General features: G+C 45.6%; 3 protein-coding genes across 4 annotated transcripts in view; all 3 read left to right on the forward strand.

Annotated features, from left to right (window-relative positions):
* The window catches only part of LOC120552637 (NACHT, LRR and PYD domains-containing protein 14-like), a 303082-nt gene that overhangs the window by 89440 nt on the left and 191552 nt on the right, over window positions 1–22090 (forward strand).
* Window positions 514–7655, forward strand: LOC120552140 (vicilin-like seed storage protein At2g18540). The gene is made up of 6 exons (XM_039789912.1): window positions 514–686; window positions 2004–2271; window positions 2511–2939; window positions 3842–4278; window positions 5001–5259; window positions 7624–7655. The coding sequence occupies exons 2-6, from the start codon at window positions 2103–2105 to the stop codon at window positions 7653–7655; spliced, it is 1326 nt and encodes a 441-aa protein (XP_039645846.1). The 5' UTR covers window positions 514–686; window positions 2004–2102.
* xrcc2 (X-ray repair complementing defective repair in Chinese hamster cells 2) lies at window positions 8662–13638 on the forward strand. 2 transcript variants are annotated; one of them, XM_039790829.1, is made up of 7 exons: window positions 8662–8744; window positions 10467–10548; window positions 11257–11292; window positions 11366–11515; window positions 12700–12943; window positions 13112–13344; window positions 13427–13503. In XM_039790829.1, the coding sequence occupies exons 1-7, from the start codon at window positions 8724–8726 to the stop codon at window positions 13501–13503; spliced, it is 843 nt and encodes a 280-aa protein (XP_039646763.1). In that variant the 5' UTR covers window positions 8662–8723. The 2 variants fall into 2 exon arrangements, with proteins under 2 accessions (XP_039646763.1, XP_039646762.1); XM_039790828.1 differs by having other exon boundaries at window positions 13112–13638.

Genomic DNA, 22090 nt, shown 5'->3' on the forward strand with positions numbered 1-22090 from the left:
AATGCAGACTATCATACTAATGACTAATATATTTGGTGTTTTTTAACTAAACAGTGAGATAAATGCAGACTATCATACTAATGACTAATATATTTGGTGTTTTTTAACTAAACAGTGAGATAAATGCAGACTATCATGCTAATGACTAATATATTTGGTGTTTTTTAACTAAACAGTGAGATAAATGCAGACTATCATACTAATGACTAATATATTTGGTGTTTTTTAACTAAACAGTGAGATAAATGCAGACTATCATGCTAATGAATAATGCTATTTTTGACCCTGTGAACTTGGACACGCCTCGGCATGAGACGGGACGGCATGACATCATAGACAGTATCTAAGAAGCATGACATGGGACGCTCCAGGCTGCAGCCATACCCGCCTCAGTTTGGGTCCCCTGGAACACACTCAAGGACCCCTGGGGGGCCCTGGACCCTAGTTTGGGTCCCATGGGCCAGATGAAGATGCCGCGCTGCCTCCTCCGGCCCGCTGGGGGCAGCAGAGAGCAGTTTTCGGTCTCCGCTCGACACACAACTGTTGACCATCCATGGTTCATATGGTTCATACACAACAGTTATGGCTGAGACTTTAAAGAAGCACTAAGTGTCTCGTGAACACCGTTAAAACCTCCAACATGACGTCCGAAGGGACCGTTTACCGCTGAGCTCCGTTTCCCGGCGGTGAGTCTTCACCAAATGAACTTTATTTATCCTCTCCAGCAGTTACAGAAAATAAGCAAAGTATAAGATATCAAAAAGGGAAAAATACAAACTCATGAAGCCGTTAACCGGCATCAGCGGAGGCGGTTTAACGGTAAGGAGTCCGCTAATGAAGACCCTTAAATCTGTGCTTAATATTAACTTTACTAACGTTAACGATGTTAACGTAACTTACGTTACATGTAACTCACACACACACACACACACACACACACACACACACACACACACACAACAACCCAGCAGCCTCCATGTAAATAATCACTACTTTTATCAGCGTAAAACACACTTCATTCAAAGTGGACAGAAACTAAATAAAACTATCAAAAGCCGTCTTGGTTCATCTTTCCACTGTTCCAACAATCACCACTCTGGTTTGGTTGAAATAAACCCTTAATTCACCCATTTACATGTGGAGATATGCTGGCTCTATACACGCTAAAAGTCCTGATTATTTACATGGAGTCTGGTGGAGATATGCTGGCTCTATACACGCTAAAAGTCCTGATTATTTACATGGAGTCTGGTGGAGATATGCTGGCTCTATACACACTAAAAGTCCTGATTATTTACATGGAGTCTGGTGGAGATATGCTGGCTCTATACACACTAAAAGTCCTGATTATTTACATGGAGTCTGGTGGAGATATGCTGGCTCTATACACGCTAAAAGTCCTGATTATTTACATGGAGTCTGGTGGAGATATGCTGGCTCTATACACGCTAAAAGTCCTGATTATTTACATGGAGTCTGGTGGAGATATGCTGGCTCTATACACTAAAAAGTCCTGATTATTTACATGGAGTCTGGTGGAGATATGCTGGCTCTATACATGCTAAAAGTCCTGATTATTTACATGGAGTCTGGTGGAGTTTGGTGATGGTGATTTCGGGGCTGTTTCATGTTAAACTAAAAGGATCTTACTCTTTAACTAAAAGGTCTATCTCTGTAGGGATCCATCCCATAATGTTGTCAGACACTTAGAATAATAATCTGAGTCTGTCAGCAGCAACAACAGAACTTTTAGTGGACTCTAACTGCTGCTGAACATTAGTCCTGTAGGGTTACATTACAGCTTGATTCTGGTTTAATACTGGACCAGTTTCACAGATTGTTGTTCACATCAGACACCAATGCATGATGGGATATAGAGTCCAGGTTGAAAAATACAGAAAAATGAGCCTTTAATACAAGTTCAAACAAACGTTAAAAGTGTTATGAATAACATGTGAAGGCTTATCTGTTGTTTATGTAACTTTCTTCTGATCTTCTGTCAGAGGAGGTGATCTTAATTCCAGGTGTGAGGGGGTCTCTGACGGCGTCCCGGTCTCTGACGGCGTCCCGGTCTCTGCAACGCTCGTCTGCAGGTTGTTCAGATGATCCAGGAGAGCGATGGGGGGAGGAGGAGGAAGGAGGTGGGCTGTCAGTGGGAGAGTCCAGAGGAGGAGAGGAGGGAGGTGGGCTCTCAGAGCGACTCAGCAGAAAGGAGAGACGCTGCCGTCCAGGTGGACCTGCTGACTCAGCAGCTCAGCTGGACACACACAGGTGAGACACACACAGGTGAGACACACCTGCAGGTCTGTCCTCATCTGCCTGTTAGCAGCAGACTCGTTCCAACATTTAATCAGTTTGCACTCAGAGAACCATAGAAGAGACGTACGTTTGTCTCTCTACTCACTTTATAAATGTGTGTCTGTCTGTGTGTGTGTGTGTGTGTGTGTGTGTGTGTGTGTGTGTGTGTGTGTGTGTGTGTGTGTGTGTGTGTGTGTGTGTGTGTGCATCAGTGCGAGCAGATGACCCAGCAGGGGGCTCTCTGCTGCATCGCTGCACCCACCACAGCCGGCCCGTCTATCTGCTCTGCTGCTGCCCCCCCGCCGCTCACACACTACCCACAATGCATCAGCTCGGAGCGCCTGCACCTCCGGACCCTCAGCCTTGCAAAGAGTGTCCCTTGTTACCCAGCATGCCTCTGTGCGGCGTGTCCCCCACCGCAGGACGGAGGAGTGAAGCTCCGACAGACGCCTCGGCGCCTCCTGCTGGACTCATCGCTCCGCTGAGTGAGGAAGAGGAGGAGAAAGAAGAAGAGGAGGAGGAGGAGAAAGAAGAAGAGGAGGTGAAAGAAGAGGAGGTGAAGGAGGTGAAGGAGGAGAAAGAAGAGGAGGTGAAGGAGGAGGAGGAGGAGGAGGAGGAGAAGGGCTTATGCAAAAAGAACGGTAAGTTGTTGTAAAGTTTATTCAGGTTATATTTTGGATCAGTATCAGCACTGTTTGGATCATTTCTCTAACAGTATGAGAGACAGACAGACAGAGGACAGACAGGCAGGCAGACAGACAGACAGACAGAGGACAGACAGGCAGGCAGACAGACAGACAGACAGAGGACAGACAGGCAGGCAGACAGACAGACAGACAGACAGACAGACAGACAGGCAGAGAGACAGACAGGCAGAGATACAGAGAGGCAGACAGGCAGAGATACAGACAGACAGACAAGCACAGGACAGAGATACAGACAGACAGACAGACAAGCACAGGACAGACAGAGATACAGACAGACAGGCAGACAGAGAGACAGACGGAGATACAGACAGGCAGACAGAGAGACAGACAGGCAGACAAGCACAGGACAGGCAGACGGAGATACAGACAGGCAGACAAGCACAGGACAGGCAGACGGAGATACAGACAGGCAGACAGAGAGACAGACAGGCAGACAGAGAGACAGACAGGCAGACAAGCACAGGACAGGCAGACAGAGATACAGACAGGCAGACAGAGAGACAGACAGGCAGACAAGCACAGGACAAGCAGACAGAGATACAGGCAGACAGAGAGACAGACATATATAATTTTCTAATTTTGTTCTTGTAATATAACCTTTTCTCATAAATTATAATTAGCCAGCTGATCAGATGACTTCTTGTTCTCTGTTGACTCGTTCTACATAATATCTACATTTTCGACTTTTTTTTTCTTCTCATAACAATCTGACTTTTTCTCAAAATTGTTAAAATAATTTCATAATTTTCTGACTTTTTTTCTCAAATATTTTGACTTTTTCAAAGAAAAAAGATCTTATAATATTCCCTTTTTTTTTTTTTTACATTTAAATGTAGAGAAGAGGAAGCGGCCCACATTAACGGCAGAGAAGAAGTCCAACGGTAAAAAACGGACCAATCGCATCACAGGAGAAGATCAGCCCAGCGTGCAAAGAGCCAACGATGACAGGAAGTCCAACTGGTGTCTGGACGTCATCCAATCAGAAGAGAGGAGCTCCGTCAGAAGCAAAACACAAATCCAACGCACCCAAACTCAGAGGGGCGGGAACACGGAGTCCACTGACGGAGGAGAGGATGGAGTGATGGAGGAAGAGGAGGTCAAACCGTTGAAGAGGAAAGCAAGGCGGCCGCGGAGGAAGGCGGTGGGTCCACCAATCAGATACCTCCTGGAGTCAGAGGAACCGTCAGCGGCCAATCACAGCAAAGCGAAGGGAGCGAAGGGGAAAAGGAGGGAAGAGGGGGAGGAGCTAATGGAGGACACACAGCTCTGTCAGGTTGGTCTCTGTTTGAATAGAATAAACTTTATTGTCATTGGTCCTGACTATTGGGGATCGACCAATCAGTGGCCTGGCAGGTTATCTGTATCGGTGTTTAATTTCACCGATAACCGATAAAGTTAATAATTAATAAGTGCTCCACTACAGCTAACCCTGTCTCTCTAACCTGTCTGTCTGTCTGTCTCTCTAACCTGTCTGTCTGTCTCTCTAACCTCTGTCTGTCTGTTTCTCTAACCTGTCTGTCTCTCTAACCTGTCTGTCTAACCTGTCTGTCTCTAACTTGTCTTTCTGTCTCTAACCTGTCTGTCTGTCTGTCTCTCTAACCTCTCTGTGTGTTTGTCTCTCTAACCTCTCTGTGTGTCTCTCTCTAACCTGTCTGTCTCTCTCTAACCTCTGTCTGTCTGTCTGTCTCTCTAACCTGTCTGTCTGTCTCTCTAACCTCTCTGTCTGTCTGTCTGTCTCTCTAACCTGTCTGTCTCTAACCTCTGTCTGTCTGTCTCTCTAACCTCTGTCTGTCTGTTTCTCTAACCTGTCTGTCTCTCTAACCTGTCTGTCTCTAACTTGTCTTTCTGTCTCTAACCTGTCTGTCTGTCTCTCTAACCTGTCTCTCTCTAACCTGTCTGTCAGTCTCTCTAACCTCTGTCTGTCTCTCTAACCTGTCTCTCTAACCTGTGTCTGTCTCTCTAACCTGTCTGTCTGTCTAACCTGTCTGTCTGCAGCTCCACCTGTCTGTCCACAGCCTGCGGCTCAGCTGTCCTCTCTGCACCAAGAAGTTCAGCCGTGCCGTCGCCCTGCGCCACCATCACCATCACCATCGCCACGGCAACAGGGCGAGGCCCGTCTCCAGCGGTACCCGAGCCACAGACAACCAGGAAGAGGAGGCGAACGCCACGGGAGACAGAAAGAGGAGAGACAGGTGGAGGAGACGCAGAAAGCCCCGATGGTGGGCCGACTACCGGACTACACAGAGGAGGGGGGGCAGGGGGGAGGAGGGAGGAGGGAGGAGAGAGGGGGGAGGAGGAGAGGAAACAGAAAGGAGGAGGGAGGAGGAGAAAGATGGAGGGAGGAGGACAGAGGAGGAGGGAGTCTGTGTAAAGAAGGGAGGAGGAGAGGAAAGAGAGAGGAGGCCGCAGGAGAAAGATGGAGGGAGGGGGATGGAGGAGGAGGAGGGAGTCTGTGTAAAAAAGAAGGGAGGAGGAGAGGAAAGAGAGAGGAGGCTGCAGGAGAAAGATGGAGGGAGAGGGACAGAGGAGGAGGAGGGAGTCTGTGTAAAGAAGAAGGAAAAAAAAAAGAGAAGAGGAGGGAGGAGAAGGGGGGGGGGGGGGAGGGAGGAGGGGGGGGAGGAGGGGGGAGAGAGGGGGGGAGGAGGGGAGGGGGAGGAGAGAGGAGGGGGGGAGGGGAGGGAGGGAGGAAGGGAAGAGAGAAAAGGAGGAGGAGGAGGGGGGGCCTCGGTTGAGGGAGGGAAGAAAAAAGTAGTTTTTTTTTTTCCTCTTTTTGTTTTTTTAAGAAGATGGACGGGTGGCAAAGAGGGGGAGGGGAGGGAAGAGAGAGAGGGAGGAGAGGGAGAAGGAGGGAGGGAGGAGGGGGGGGGGGGGGGGGGGAGGGGGGGGGGGAGAAGAGGGGGGGGAGAGGAGAGAGAGGGAGAAAAGAGGGGGAGGAGGAGAGGAAGGGAGAGGGGAAGAGAAGAGAGGAGGGGGAGGGGGGGGGGGGGGGGGGGGGAGGGGGGTGGTTGGGGGGGTGGGGTGGGGGGGGGGTGGGGGGGGGGGGGGGAGGGGAAGGAAAGGGGAAAAAAAAAGAAGGAGGAGAAAAAAGAAAAAAAAGAAAAAAAAAAAAAAAAAGAAGAGAGAGAGAGGAAAGAGAGAGGAAGAGGAGAGATGGAGGAGAAGAAAAAGAGAAAGCAGGAACAGATGAACAGGAGGTGAACGGAAGAGACAGAAGAGAAGAAGAAGAGGAGAAACAACACTGTGTGAAGGAGGAGGGAGCAGGAACAGAGGAACGAGAGAGGAAGAGAAGAGAAAAGGAGGAGGAGGAGGAGGAGGAGGAGCAGCCTCAGAGGCCGAGGAGAAAGAGGGTGGGTCCACCAATCAGATACCTCCTGGAGTCAGAGGAGCAGTCACATGGTCCGGTAACAGCCAATCAGGACAGAGCCAACGGAGCAAAGCGAAGAGGAAGACCGAGAAAGGTTGTGATTGACAGTCGGGCTGGGGGCGGGGCTTCAGAGAGACAGACAGGCAACGGAAACACAGAGAGACAGACAGGAGACAGAAACACAGAGAGACAGACAGATCAGACAGAGAGACAGACAGGAGACAGAAACACAGAGAGACAGACAGGTTGTTCCAGACAGTCTTTCCTGGTGTACAGAGACGTGCAGAGCCTTCAGGTGAACGTCATCGCTCCCTGCTTTGTCAGACTGAAGCCTCTCCTCTGATTGGCTGATTATTTGATGACAGACAGGTGAGGTCAGATGTATATATTTAAAGGTTTGTGTTAGGTATTTTTCAACCTGCACCATATTTTAAATTTGTGTCAAACTGACTGATGGGAACTGCTGTGCACCAGACTCCATGTAAATAATCAGGACTTTTAGTGTGTATAGAGCCAGCATATCTCCACCAGACTCCATGTAAATAATCAGGACTTTTAGCGTGTATAGAGCCAGCATATCTCCACCAGACTCCATGTAAATAATCAGGACTTTTAGCGTGTATAGAGCCAGCATATCTCCACCAGACTCCATGTAAATAATCAGGACTTTTAGCATGTATAGAGCCAGCATATCTCCACATGTAAATGGATGAATTAAGGGTTTATTTCAACCAAACCAGAGTGGTGATTGTTGAAACAGTGGAAAGATGAACCAAGATGGCTTTTGGTAGTTTTATTTAGTTTCTGTCCATTTTGAATGAAGTGTGTTTTACGGTGATAAAAGTCCTGATTATTTACATGGAGTCTGGTGGAGATATAGTCTACATGAGTCCTGAATATGTAAAAGTCTGGTTATTTACATGGAGTATTAATGCTGGCTCTATACACCTACAAAGTCCTACAAGTTATTTACATGGAGTCTGGTGGAGATATGCTGGCTCTATACACGCTAAAAGTCCTGATTATTTACATGGAGTCTGGTGGAGTTTGGTGATGGTGATATCGGGGCTGTTTCATGTTAAACTAAAAGGATCTTACTCTTTAACTAAAAGCTCTATCTCTGTAGGGATCCATCCCATAATGTTAAGGTGTTACATGTTCATTACTGAAGATTTAACTGGCATTATTTTATCAGATGTATTTATCCTTTATTCCTCATTAAATAAACTGTGACTGTTACCGTGTTTATTTCAGCTCCGTTTTGCACGCAGCAGCTCCATCTATGAAATAAATAAATATGTTGTCTTTAATTGTTCTGTTGTATGTTATCATTTATTTTACTGTTTCTTTGCTGCTGCAACACCAGAAAGTTATTAGATATTTTACTGAAGTAAAAGTAGAATTTAAACCTAAAGAACCAAAAGTAAAAGTCCTCATTCTGCAGGATAACCTATATTATAATATTGTATTATAATTATTGATGCATTCATGTGTTTAATGACTTTATATTCTGCTGGGTGGTTTGGGAATTCAATAAAGTTTTATCTTTACCTAAAAAAAATTGTGTGTGTGCGCGTGCGTGTGTTTGTCTGTGTGTGCATGTGTCTGTCTGTCTGTGTGTCTGTGTGCATCAGTGTGTGTTTGTCTGTGTGTCTGTGTTTTTCTGGATCGAAATTTCAAAAATATTTTGTTCTTTTTCTACACTTTTCTCGACGTTTTTCTTAATTTTATTCAAATTTTTTGATCACTTTATTAACTGTTTTTGTCACCTTTGTTGATGTTTTTGATGTTTTTTTTTTTACTTTTTCCGATTTTTTTGGGTCACTTTTTTCAGCGTTTTTTTGAAAAGAAACACACGCACATATACACACACATACGCACACACAGTTAAAAAAAGGTAGAAAAAAACGTCCTTTCTTTATACTGTAGCAGTATTAGTACACATGGATGTATTAAAGAGAAGTAGTATAATCAACCTCATATCCTATATGTCCTCATATAACGGGCCTGTTGGCTGCGCACAGCAGACACATTACGGTAACGGCAGTTTACTCTCCGTCCATTACGGTAACGGCAGTTTACTCTCCGTCCATTACGGTAACAGCAGTTTACTCTCCGTCCATTACGGTAACGGCAGTTTACTCTCCGTCCATTACGGTAACAGCAGTTTACTCTCCGTCCATTACGGTAACAGCAGTTTACTCTCCGTCCATTACGGTAACAACAGTTTGCTCTCCGTCCATTACGGTAACAGCAGTTTGCTCTCCGTCCATTACGGTAATACCGCAGAAACAGGAAGTGATCTCAACAGAAGCGGCAGCGTTTGGTTTTCTGTTGATGAAGATGAAGCTGAAATGACTGAAAGTGGTGCTCAGGTCAGAAAATTAACACGTTACTTTACATTAATGTAGCTCTGTTTAAGCAGTACGCATTGATTATGTATCTAGTCTTTGTTTAATTAAGGCGGGAAGCTATTTCCTTAACGTGAAATATAGTCACCAAATCCACCAGACTCCATGTAAATAATCAGGACTTTTATCATTGTAAAACACACTTCATTCAAAGTGGACAGAAACTAAATAAAACTACCAAAAGCCGTCTTGGTTCATCTTTCCACTGTTCCAACAATCACCACTCTGGTTTGTTCTGGTTTGGTTGAAATAAACCCTTAATTCACCCATTTACATGTGGAGATATGCTGGCTCTATACACGCCAAAAGTCCTGATTATTTACATGGAGTCTGGTGGAGATATGCTGGCTCTATACACGCTAAAAGTCCTGATTATTTACATGGAGTCTGGCGATGGGGAGTCACTTAGACACCAATGCATGGGGAAATGGGGTCCGGGATGAAAACCCCTGAAACTACTCTTTAATAGTCCTATAATACTCCCATAAAGAAACCACTAAAGAAGTGTCTCGGTGTATGGAGTTAAACTGTGGAATGAATTAGAAATTGACTTGAAAAAGTGTAACACAATCAACCGATTAAAATAACTATTTAAATATAAGGTGATTAACAATTATAAAACAGAAGTGTGAATACCAGAAGGTGTACAAAATGTACTGGACTTCTTGCGTTGTACTGGGGTATATAGTGTATATTTAGTTTCTGTAACTTTAATTTTTGTATGAAAAAATATAATTGTATGTAAAAAGGGTATAAGAGTAATAAGCTTTGTCTTCAGCCTACACCGTGTGTGTCTGTCTGTCTCTGTGTGTGTGTCTGTCTGTCGCTGTGTGTGTGTGTGTATGTGTCTGTGTGTGTATGTGTTGTGTCTCTGTGTGTGTGTGTGTCTGTCTGTCTGTGTGTGTGTATGTGTCTGTGTGTGTGTGTGTCTGTGTGTGTGTGTGTCTGTGTGTGTATGTGTCTGTCTGTGTGTGTGTCTGTGTGTGTGTGTGTGTATGTGTCTGTCTGTGTGTGTGTGTCTGTGTGTGTATGTGTCTGTCTGTGTGTGTGTGTCTCTGTGTGTGTATGTGTCTGTCTGTGTGTGTGTGTCTCTGTGTGTGTATGTGTGTCTCTATGTGTGTGTATGTGTTGTGTCTCTGTGTGTGTGTGTGTGTGTGTGTGTGTCTGTGGGTGTGTGTGTGTATGTGTGTCTCTATGTGTGTGTATGTGTTGTGTCTCTGTGTGTGTGTGTGTGTGTCTCTGTGTGTGTGTGTTGTGTGTCCCTGTATGTGTCTCTGTGTGTGTGTGTGTCCCTGTGTGTGTGTGTGTGTGTGTGTGTCCCTGTGTGTGTGTGTGTGTCTCTGTGTGTGTGTGTCCCTGTGTGTCTTTTTGTGTTGTTTGTTTTTTGTGTTGTTTTGTGTGTGTCTCTGTGTGTGTGTCTGTGTGTGTGTGTGTATTGTGTGTTCTGTGTGTGTGTGTGTGCTCTGTGTGTGTGTGTGTGTGTCTCTGTGTGTGTGTGTGTCTCTGTGTGTGTGTCTGTGTGTGTGTTTCTTTGTGGTTGTATTGTGTGTGTCGTTGTTTTGTTTGTGTGTCTCTTGTGTGTGTTTCTGTGTGTGTGTGTGTGTGTCTCTGTGTGTGTGTGTGTGTGTGTGTCTCTGTGTGTGTGTGTGTCTCTGTGTGTGTGTGTCTGTGTGTGTGTGTCTGCAGCTGTTTGCCCGTCTGGAGCCTCGGCGTTCTCTGAAGGACGTTGAACCTCGCCTGTTTCCTGACGACGGAGGACCCGACCACGGTGACTGGCCACGCCCACTTCCTTCCTGTCAGCACACGCCACATGACATCACTGCCCCAAAAACATTAAAAACATTAAAACATGCATCAGGAGCCACATGATTGATGTTTTTATTAACTCTGTGGACACCTAGGAGACTTTGTATGAAGGTGTTTTCACTGATTTTGACTTTAATAAATGTAACATCTTTCCAAAAGTCAACGAGGAATCGTGTTAAATACCGTAATCCTGATTTATATATTGACCTAAATAATAGTTATGATTTTTGTACGTTTTTTTACGGGGGGTTTCTACTTTTTTCTATGTTTTTTAAGGCTATTTTAATTTTTTTTATAGTTTTTTTAAGGCTTTTTCTGTGCTGTTGTTTCACTTTCTACGTTACACTTTCTACGGGTTTTCTTAAGGCTATTTTAATGCTTTTTTGAGGGTTTTTCTCTACGTTTTTTTCTACTTTTTTGAGGGGTTTTTTCTACTTTTTTAAAGTTTTTTGTCTACTTTTTTTGAGGGTTTTTTTCTACTTTTTAAAGTTTTTTTTCTATCTTTTTTTGAGGGGTTTTTTCTACATTTTTTAGGTTTTTTTCTACTTTTTTTGAGGGTTTTTTTCTATTTTTTTTAGGCTATTTTAATGTTTTTTTAGAGTTTCTTTCTATGTTTTTTGAGGGTTTTCTGTGCTGCTGTTTGCTGATTGCTGTGTGTTGTGTTGGCCAGGTGAGGTGGTGGAGCTGTATGGAACGGAGGGAACAGGTGAGCTCACTGGACAGGAAACACTTGTGACTTCATCGTGCTAGTACTTCCTGTAACTGTGAGTGTGTCTCAGGTAAGACGGAGCTGCTCTACCACCTGCTGTGTCGCTGTGTGTTGCCCGTGGCAACCGGCGGTCTGGAGGTAGACGTTGTGTTCGTGGACACCGACTACAGTCTGGACATGTTACGACTCGTCAGCATCCTCGACAGCAGACTGAACGCAGGTACGCACACCAAAGAAGAAGAAACAGCAGAGGGACCCACATGTTTATACACAATATATAATATAATATATAATTCAATTCAATTTTATTTATAGTATCAAATCATAACAGGAGTTATCTCAGGACACTTTACAGATAGAGTAGGTCTAGACCACACTCTATAATTTACAAAGACCCAACAATTCCAGTAATTCCCTCAAGAGCAAGCATTTAGTGGGACAGTGGTGATGAAAAACTCCCTCTCAGGGAGAAAGCTGGCAATAATACAGTAATAATGTATAATAATAATAATAATAATAATAAAATAATAATAATGTCACAATACAGAGAATGACTAGAACTAGTAGTTGTAGTAGTTGATGGTGTTGCAGAGCCCAGCAGGACGTAACGGGACATATCAGGTGCCCAGGTAACCACAGGGCTGTGTGGCTCGTCCTACTCTCTGTGTAAACATTACGTGTCATCTAGCGGACGCTTTTATCCAAAGCGACTTACAATTGCTCCAGAGGTCAGAGGTCGCACGCCTCTGGAGCTGCTAGGGTTAGGTGCCTTGCTCAGGGACACACTGGTCGATGTATCACAGTGGGAATCTAACCCGGACCTCCCACACCAAAGACATGTGTCATCCATGCCTCCATCTCTCTCTCCCTCCATCTCTCTCTCTCTGTCTCTCTCCCTCCATCTCTCTCTCCCTCCATCTCTCTCTCTCTCTGTCTCTCTCCCTCCATCTCTCTCTTCTGTCTCTCTCCCTCCATCTCTCTCTCTCTGTCTCTCCCTCCATCTCTCTCTCTCTGTCTCTCCCCTCCATCTCTCTCTCTCTCTCTCTCTCCCTCCATCTCTCTCTCTCTGTCTCTCTCCCTCCATCTCTCTCTCTCTGTCTCTCTCCCTCCATCTCTCTCTCTCTGTCTCTCTCCCTCCATCTCTCTCTCTGTCTCTCTCCCTCCATCTCTCTCTCTCTCTCTCTCTCTCCCCTCCATCTCTCTCTCTGTCTCTCTCCCTCCATCTCTCTCTCTCTGTCTCTCTCCCTCCATCTCTCTCTCTGTCTCTCTCCCTCCATCTCTCTCTCTCTGTCTCTCTCCCTCCATCTCTCTCTCTCTCTCTCTCTCCTCCTCTCTCTCTCTCTCGCCCTCTCTCTCTCTCTGTCTCTCCCCCTCTCTCTCTCCCTGTCTCTCTCTCTCCTTCAGACGAGGCAGCGCTGCGTTTGTGTCTCTCTCGTCTCCTGGTCGTCCACTGCTCCTCCTCCTCCCAGCTCCTCCTCACCCTCCACTTCCTGGAGACGTCGTTGTCGTCGAGGCCCAGCCTGTCGCTTCTCCTCATCGACAGCATCTCCGCTTTCTATTGGCTGGACCGCTGCGAGGGCGGGGCCAGCGTCGCCAAGCAGGAAGAGAAGCTCAGCAAGTGTGCAGTGCTGCTGGGCCGACTGCTCAGGTAGATCTCACACACACACACACACACATTCAGACATACATACACACACACACACACACACACACACACACACACACACACACACACACACACACAGACACAGACACACAAATATCGGAGTAAATAATAAAGTTGTGAGTGTGGATCTTCTGGGTCTCCTCCTCTCAGGGATTACAGAATCACCGTCTTCGCCACCTGCCACGCCATGAGGAGGAGCTGGAGCGGACCCTCCTCCTCCTCCTCCTCGGACTACGACCGGCCCTACCTCTGTCGCCCCTGGCAACGCCTGGTGACCCACCGGCTGCTGTGCTCCAGGCTGGAGGCTGCAAGCAACATGGCCGCCACAGCAGGAGGCAGCAAGGAGCAGAGGAGACGGCAGGTCTTCACCGTCCACTGCACCTCCTCCTCCTCCTCTCTCCTGCCCCCTCCCTCCTCCTCCTCCTCTCTCCTGCCCCCTCCCTCCTCCTCCTCCTCTCTCCCCTCCCTCCTCCTCCTCCAGGACGAAGGCCTACAGGAGCAGCTCCTTCTGCGTGACCGATGGAGGAGTGGAGTTTATCTGAGCCGTCACTGCCCGCACACTCACCAGTCCCTCCAGCAAAGCCTGATTATGTGATCGCATAATTCATCGCATAATCAGCCAGAGTCCGCATATTTATGGGGGGTGGGGGGCCACATTTTTTTAAATAAGCCGCACTTTTGCCGCATAAATTGCCGATTTCCGTGCAAAATATGCGGTGCTTGCATGATGTCATAACCCCCGCATTTTCGTTGCAAAAAAGTCCCGTAATATATGTTAGCAGAAAGTTGAAAAACGTTGCGTTTACTTCACACGAGAGCAGCCATTTAGCCCCTGTTGCCATGGGAACGTTATGAAGTGACGTCATTACGCGACGTGAACATCATCGAAAAGCAGAGTGTTTCTCTTTTTCATCAAACTGCAGTTTTTGCAAGTTCCTGCAATTTCATCGCATAAAATTACATAAATATCATATATAACATGTTCCATCACATTCTTTAAGAAAACTTGCCGCATAATCAAGGATCTTTGCCCTCAACAATCACAAAAAAAATCCACATTTTTCTGGAAGGACTGACTAGACTTCCCCCTCTCATTCCCCCTGCTCTGGTGTCTCCCCCTCTCATTCCTCCTGCTCTGGTGTTCCCCCCTCTCATTCCTCCTGCTCTGGTGTCTCCCCCTCTCATTCCCCCTGCTCTGGTGTTCCACCCTCTCATTCCCCCTGCTCTGGTGTTACACTGCTCTCATTCCCCCTGCTCTGGTGTTACACTGCTCTCATTCCCCCTGCTCTGGTGTCTCCCCCTCTCATTCCCCCTGCTCTGGTGTTCCCCCCTCTCATTCCCCCTGCTCTGGTGTCTCCCCCTCTCATTCCCCCTGCTCTGGTGTTTCCCCTCTCATTCCCCCTGCTCTGGTGTTTCTCCCTCTCATTCCCCCTGCTCTGGTGTTCCACCCTCTCATTCCCCCTGCTCTGGTGTCTCCCCCTCTCATTCCCCCTGCTCTGGTGTTACACTGCTCTCATTCCCCCTGCTCTGGTGTCTCCCCCTCTCATTCCCCCTGCTCTGGTGTTCCACCCTCTCATTCCCCCTGCTCTGGTGTTCCACCCTCTCATTCCCCCTGCTCTGGTGTCTCCCCCTCTCATTCCCCCTGCTCTGGTGTTACACTGCTCTCATTCCCCCTGCTCTGGTGTCTCCCCCTCTCATTCCCCCTGCTCTGGTGTTCCACCCTCTCATTCCCCCTGCTCTGGTGTTCCCCCCTCTCATTCCCCCTGCTCTGGTGTTCCACCCTCTCATTCCCCCTGCTCTGGTGTTTCCGAGCCCCTAAACCGGAGACATTTGGAAACACTTCTGACCCGTTTAGGTTTGGAATCTGGGGTTGTTTCTGGAGGACTGCAGGGGGTACGTGTCCCCCTAGGGGTCCTCTGGAGGACTGCAGGGGGCTTAAAAACCCAAACGTAGCGGAGGAGATGGAGCCTGAGACTTTGTCCACACTGTTGTTCTGTTCTGATATATTTGGGTTAATGTATTTATATATTTGTCAAAGTTTAATAAAAGTTGAAGTTCATCCAGAAGGTGTTATTGTGTTTATTATATATATAGCTATATATATATAAGGAAAGTCTGCAGATGTACTGTAGTCACACACACACACACACACATAGTTTTACTTTACTTGGTAACACTTTACAATAAGGTACACAAAAAAATAGGTAGTTAATGATTAGTTACTGTTTTTGAAAGGGTAGTTACCCTTTTTCAGAAAAAGGGTAACTACCCTTTCAAAAACAGTAACTAATCATTAACTACCTATTTTTTTGTGTACCTTATTGTAAAGTGTTACCCTTTACTTTTTATTTTTGTACCAACTTTTTACTTTTACTCCTTACATTTGTAACATGAATATCGGTACTTTCGACTCCTTACATTTTACAAAATTGGCTCGTTACTTTAGTTTAAAATAATTTCAGTGGAGTTAACGTTATTAGTTTTCGCGTCATCAATACCGAATTCAATCTAATTGGACGGGAATATACACTCCCCTAAAGGATTATTAGGAACACCATAATTAATACAGAGTTTGACCCTATCCTCTCAATATGGGCCAACATTTCTAAAGAATGCTCCCAGCACCTTGTTGGATCACTGACACAAAGAATTAACCTCATGCCCTCCTTAAAAAAACTTACTCTCGACACCTTCGTGGCAAAAATGTCCACGCACACAAAAACTGTTATTAAATCATCATATATCAATATATTTTTCTGCTTTTTTTTCATAAATCACTTAAACAACTTGTAACCTAATCAAAACTACCAAACATTCAATCATTTTCAGGATTTTAACCCTTTAAATACCAGTTTATTTATTTGAAGTATTTCATTTTTTATTACAAAAAAACACAAAAAATGTTTTCTTTTCCATATAATGAATAATATGTAGATGGGGCTTTGGTGGGGATTAGAGGCTTGGATATGTCAAAGATAAGCAACAAAATTAATTTGATTGCATTAGTATTTTTGACATAGTGCCAGATACTCCTTTTGGACACCTTTGAGGCAAAAATGTACATGTCCAAAAAACTGATATTAAATCATCATATATCAATATTTTTTTCTGCTTTTTTTTCATAAATCACTTAAACAACTTCTAAATTGCTCAAAACTACCAAACATTTAATCATTTTCTGGATTTTAACCCTTTAAATGCCAGTTTTAAATCTTTGAAGTAACAATTATTTATGAAAAACCCAACAAAACATTAATTATTTTTCATAAAATAAATCATAGGGGAATGGGGCTTTGGTGGTGATTAGAGGCTTAAATATGTCAAAGATAAGCAACAAAACTGATTTGATTGCATTAGTATTTTTTATGTAGTTCCAGATACTCCCTTTGGACACCTTCGAGGCAAAAATGGCCCCATTGACTTCCATTATAACCACATGTTTTGATCTCACTGCCTTTACAGTATAAAACCATGCATTCTGTAATGTCAGCATTTCATTTGGAAGAAAACTAGTCATATTTGACATTTTTACAGTATTTCACCAGATTCAACCATTTTGCCCTTGTATGCCGATGCATGAAATTATAGTTATATTATGGAGCTCTGTGTGTGTGTGTGTGTGTGTGTGTGTGTGTGTGTGTGTGTGTGTGTGTGTGTGTGTGAATGCATTGAAGCAGCTGCCATGTGATTGGTTGATTAGATAATTGCATTAACGTGAAATTCAAAAGGTTTTCCTAATAATCTTTTAGGTGAGTGTACTTTGCAGTTAATTTATATAATAATTAATCCAAAGGGGCTTCACCAACGGATGCCGCTCAAATGCCTCTGGGCGTAATTGGATAGTCCTTCAACCAATCAGAGCACAGTAGTATTTCTATTCAGCGCTGCAAGAAGTATTCCAATTACTGCAGTGAAAGTACTAATACAGTTAGCATATCCTCGCTGCTTGATGGCGGTAACGTTAGCGTATCCTCGCTGCTTGATGGCGGTAACGTTAGCGTATCCTCGCTGCTTGATGGCGGTAACGTTAGCGTATCCTCGCTGCTTGATGGCGGTAACGTTAGCGTATCCTCGCTGCTTGATGGCGGTAACGTTAGCGTATCCTCGCTGCTTGATGGCGGTAACGTTAGCGTATCCTCGCTGCTTGATGGCGGTAACGTTAGCGTATCCTCGCTGCTTGATGGCGGACGCGTTAAGCGATATCCTCGCTGCTTGATGGTGTTAACGTTAGCCTATCCTCGCTGCTTGATGACGGTAACGTTAAGCGTATCCTCGCTGCTTGATGGCGGTAACGTTAAGCGTATCCTCGCTGCTTGATGGCGGTAACGTTAAGCGTATCCGCTGCTTGATGGCGGTAACGTTAAGTATCCTTCGCTGCTTGATGGCGGTAACGTTAAGCGTATCCTCGCTGCTTGATGGCGGTAACGTTAACGTATCCTCGCTGCTTGATGGCGGTAACGTTAAGCGTATCCTCGCGCTTGATGGCGGTAACGTTAAGCGTATCCTCGCTGCTTGATGGCGGTAACGTTAGCGTATCCTCGCTGCTTGATGGCGGTAACGTTAGCGTATCCTCGCTGCTTGATGGCGGTAACGTTAGCGTATCCTCGCTGCTTGATGGCGGTAACGTTAGGGCTGGGCGATATGGCTGAAAACTGTATCACGATATAAGTGTTTCATATCGGTCAATATCGATAATTATTGATATTTTTTATGACCTATTTAAAATAAGGACCAGGAGAAAAATATATTAAATTTAAACATTTTTATTTTAAACTTAACCTTCCTCTGATTATAATCCCCTCAGTTATAAAAGCAGAAATGTCAACACAACCATGGAAATCACTCAAATAATTAAAATGTAAACGTCTGTAAAAAGACGTTTTAAAAAAATGTAAAAAGTCTAAAATCACAGTGAAGAAAGAATAAGTAAGAACTGCTTAATAAGGTGTAATAAAACGGTGCAAAGTGTTAAATCTAAACATAGAGAAACCTGAAACCTGAGAAGAACTATTTTCTGCAGGTTTAGTGCTAGGTTGGTAACCTGGCTTCTGGACAGTGCTCAGCACGTCTGCCTCCGTTATTTCTTTGTAGTGTTTAGTAAGGCGCTGATGCAGAGTACCTCTCCATGGCGGTCTGCTGCTTGTAGCGTTTAGTAAGGCGCTGATGCAGAGTACCTCTCCATGGCGGTCTGCTGCTTGTAGCGTTTAGTAAGGCGCTGCTGCAGAGTACCTCTCCGTGGCGGTCTGCTGCTTGTAGCGTTTAGTAAGGTGCTGCTGCAGAGTACCTCTCCGTGGCGGTCTGCTGCTCGTAGTGTTTAGTAAGGTGCTGATGCAGAGTACCTCTCCGTGGCGGTCTGCTGCTCGTAGCGTTTAGTAAGGCGCTGATGCAGAGTACCTCTCCATGGCGGTCTGCTGCTTGTAGCGTTTAGTAAGGCGCTGATGCAGAGTACCTCTCCATGGCGGTCTGCTGCTTGTAGCGTTTAGTAAGGCGCTGATGCAGAGTACCTCTCCATGGCGGTCTGCTGCTTGTAGCGTTTAGTAAAGCGGCTGATGCAGAGTACCTCTCCATGGTGGTCTGCTGCTTGTAGCGTTTAGTAAGGTGCTGATGCAGAGTACCTCTCCATGGCGGTCTGCTGCTTGTAGCGTTTAGTAAGGCGCTGATGCAGAGTACCTCTCCATGGCGGTCTGCTGCTTGTAGCGTTTAGTAAGGCGCTGATGCAGAGTACCTCTCCATGGTGGTCTGCTGCTTGTAGCGTTTAGTAAGGCGCTGATGCAGAGTACCTCTCCATGGCGGTCTGCTGCTTGTAGCGTTTAGTAAGGCGCTGATGCAGAGTACCTCTCCATGGTGGTCTGCTGCTTGTAGCGTTTAGTAAGGCGCTGATGCAGAGTACCTCTCCATGGTGGTCTGCTGCTTGTAGCGTTTAGTAAGGCGCTGATGCAGAGTACCTCTCCATGGTGGTCTGCTGCTTGTGCGGTGTTGCAGCTGCAGATGTTGTTGGACGTTGATGGCGAATACGGCTTTGCTCCAAAGTGTGAGCGCGGCTAAGGTGGTAAAACAAGTTTGCGGTAGTGTTGGTGGGGACGACGGTCAGACTTATAAAATCCCCAAAACTGCCATACTGACTTTTCCTGTTTTATCAACAATTTCCTCGCTCGCTGCGGCACTCACTTTCCACTTATCGCTCCATGCCGCCGGTTCTGTTATTGTAGAATCCAACACGAGACAGCGATGTGGCACAACCAAACATGATACTGTTACATGATTGGCTGTTAGAGTTTCACTCCCTACGTTGCTAGGTTACCAGAGAGTGAGTGCCTTTGTTCATGCAACCAAACTTGCTTTGCAACTTCTGGTTTCTTCCGAAGAAGAAAAACAAGTTATCGAACGTTTTATCGACCGCATTTTCTATTGATATTGATTACGTGTCTATCGCGATACATATCGTTATCGTTTTATCGCCCAGCCCTAGGTAACGTTAGCATATCCTCGCTGCTTGATGGCGGTAACGTTAGCATATCCTCGCTGCTTGATGGCGGTAACGTTAACCATATTTTTGCTGCTTGATGGGTGACGTTAGCGTCGCTTCGCTGCTTGATGTGCGTTAAGCGTATCCCTCGCTGCTTGATGTGACGTAACGTTAAGCGTATCTTCGCTGCTTGATGGCGGTAACGTTAAGGTATCCTCGCTGCTTGATGGCGGTAGCGTTAAGCGTATGCTACTCGATGGTGGTAAGCGTATATCGCGCTGCTTGATGGCGGTAAGTTAATGTCTCCTTCGCTGTTGGCGGTAACGTTAGCGTATCCTCGCTGCTTGATGGCGGTAACGTTAAGCGATATCTTCAGCTGCTTGATGGCGGTAACGTTAAATGTCTCTCTGCTTGATGGTGAAGAACGTATCTTCGCTGCTTGATGGCGTGATAGCGTTAAGGTATCTTCGCTGCTTGATGGCGATTAACGTTAAGCGATATCTTCCTTCGCGATGGCGGTAACGTTAAGGTATCCTCGCTGCTTGATGGCGTTAGCGTTAAGCGTATCCTCGCTGCTTGATGGCGGAAGTAGCGTATGTATCTTGGCTTATTGGTGATAACGTTAGCGTATCCTCGCTGCTTGATGGCGGTAACGTTAGCGTATCCTCGCTGCTTGATGGCGGTAACGTTAGCGTATCTTCGCTGCTTGATGGCGGTAACGTTAGCGTTTCCTCGCTGCTTGATGGCGGTAACGTTAGCACTAGTAGGATGGACGGAGACATGATCCAACATGAAGAAAAGGGAGATCCCAGAGACTTTCAAAGTATCTGTACTTCTACGGGAGTACATGAAGTGAGTATTTTTGCCATCTCTGAAGGAGTAGAAAGTAAAAAGTCGGCACAAAAATAAATAGTAAAGTAAAAATATCTGAAAAATCTACTTGAGAACAGTAACAAAGTATTTGTACTTCCCATCTCTGCCGAATCTGTAAACACAAATAAGACAGATGTGCTAATAAACTGTTACTACAGCTTTCACTGCTGTTGATGCACCGAGCAGCCATGTTGGGTTACACAGTGTCACACACACACACACACACACACACACACACACACACACACACACACACACACACACACACACACACACACACACACACAGACAGACAGACAGACAGACAGACAGACAGACAGACAGACAGACAGACAGACAGACACACAGACAGACAGACAGACACACACACACAGATAAACACACAGACACAATTCGAAAAAGGCGACAAAAATTGAAAAGAAAATGACAAAAATGTGTGAAAAAGCAACAAAAACTTTGAAAAAAGCCCAGCTGTTCATTAATTAGGGGGTAAACTCTGCCTATATGCTGTAACTACATGTTCCTGATGATACTTACATACTTTTACTTAAATACCATTTCCACTGCAGGACTTACAACAGAGTATTTTTACGGTGTGGTATTAGTACTTTTACTGCAGTAATCGGAATACTTGTTGCAGCGCTGAATAGAAATACTACTGTGCCGTTTAAAGTTCTGTATATGAATGAGTTGGTCTTGTCTGACTGAGGCACGTGCAGCAGAGAGTCCGGCTCCGCGCGGCTCCAGTCCGGGACTTCAGGTCTGATGACAGACACCGCTTCACCGGAGCAGCCCTCCAACAGATCCCTCCACGGGGTCAGACACACTTTTTACACAAACACAAACACATTCCCCCGGTCCGCCGCAAACACACAGACACACCGACACGTTTAAAACTCGGACTCCCGGTGCACGCGGCCCGTATACTGACGCTAAACCAAAAATCAAACGCGCGTGCTCCCGTACTAGTGAATGTTTTCAGGGACCTACTTCTTCTGCTGTCGCTGACAGGCGGTGCTTCGGTCGCTCCCAAACATGGCCTCCATGACGGAGCGACCGCTTCAACTTTAATTTTTCGCCAATTTTTCAGAGCAAAACCGTGTTTATTTGCTTCCCCGACCATCGGGAATGTTTCTGGGACTCGCGAAACAGATGTTATCTCCCGGAGAAGTTGGCTGTTGGCTTTTAAACTGATCGGTTTAAGCAACACACAGAAAAAAAGCTGGAGAGGAAAAAGAGAATTGCATCAAATCAGTAAGGAGGCTTTTATTTCTTCATAACCTTCCTCTCGACACCTGTGCAGGCTTTCTTCTCACTTTGTTTTGCTTAAACTTGACGACAACCGGTAACGTTGAAACGCAGGGCTGTGAATAAGCGCGCGGTGCAGCCGTTGGACGTTTCTGGGTGCGCGCTAACGGCTAGCCTGCTAGCTAATGCTAATGCTAACAGAGAAGTGATCAGTCAACTGGGCGGTCCGAGCCGACGAAGCTAACGGCTAACTGCTAACGGCTAACGGCTCTGTGTCTACAGTTCAGCTTTATTTATACATAAATTAAACAGTTAATGTGTTTGTGTGGCTGGTACGCTGTCTGTACGCATGCGCCAGTTAAGGTTAACATTTAGTCTAAGTCGTCTGTGGCAGTTTAAGACTATCTTATTTTCCAACTGATAACCCACTAGTGTAATTAGTTATCGATCTTTTAAGTCTGTTGTGAAATGTTAAACTGTGTGTTAAACACATGCACAGATAGAGGAAGTACTACCCTTGTCATTTACTGCAGTAAAAGTAC

The sequence above is a fragment of the Perca fluviatilis genome, chromosome 22, assembly GCF_010015445.1.
Source record: "Perca fluviatilis chromosome 22, GENO_Pfluv_1.0, whole genome shotgun sequence".
In the NCBI taxonomy this organism is placed as follows: domain Eukaryota; kingdom Metazoa; phylum Chordata; class Actinopteri; order Perciformes; family Percidae; genus Perca; species Perca fluviatilis.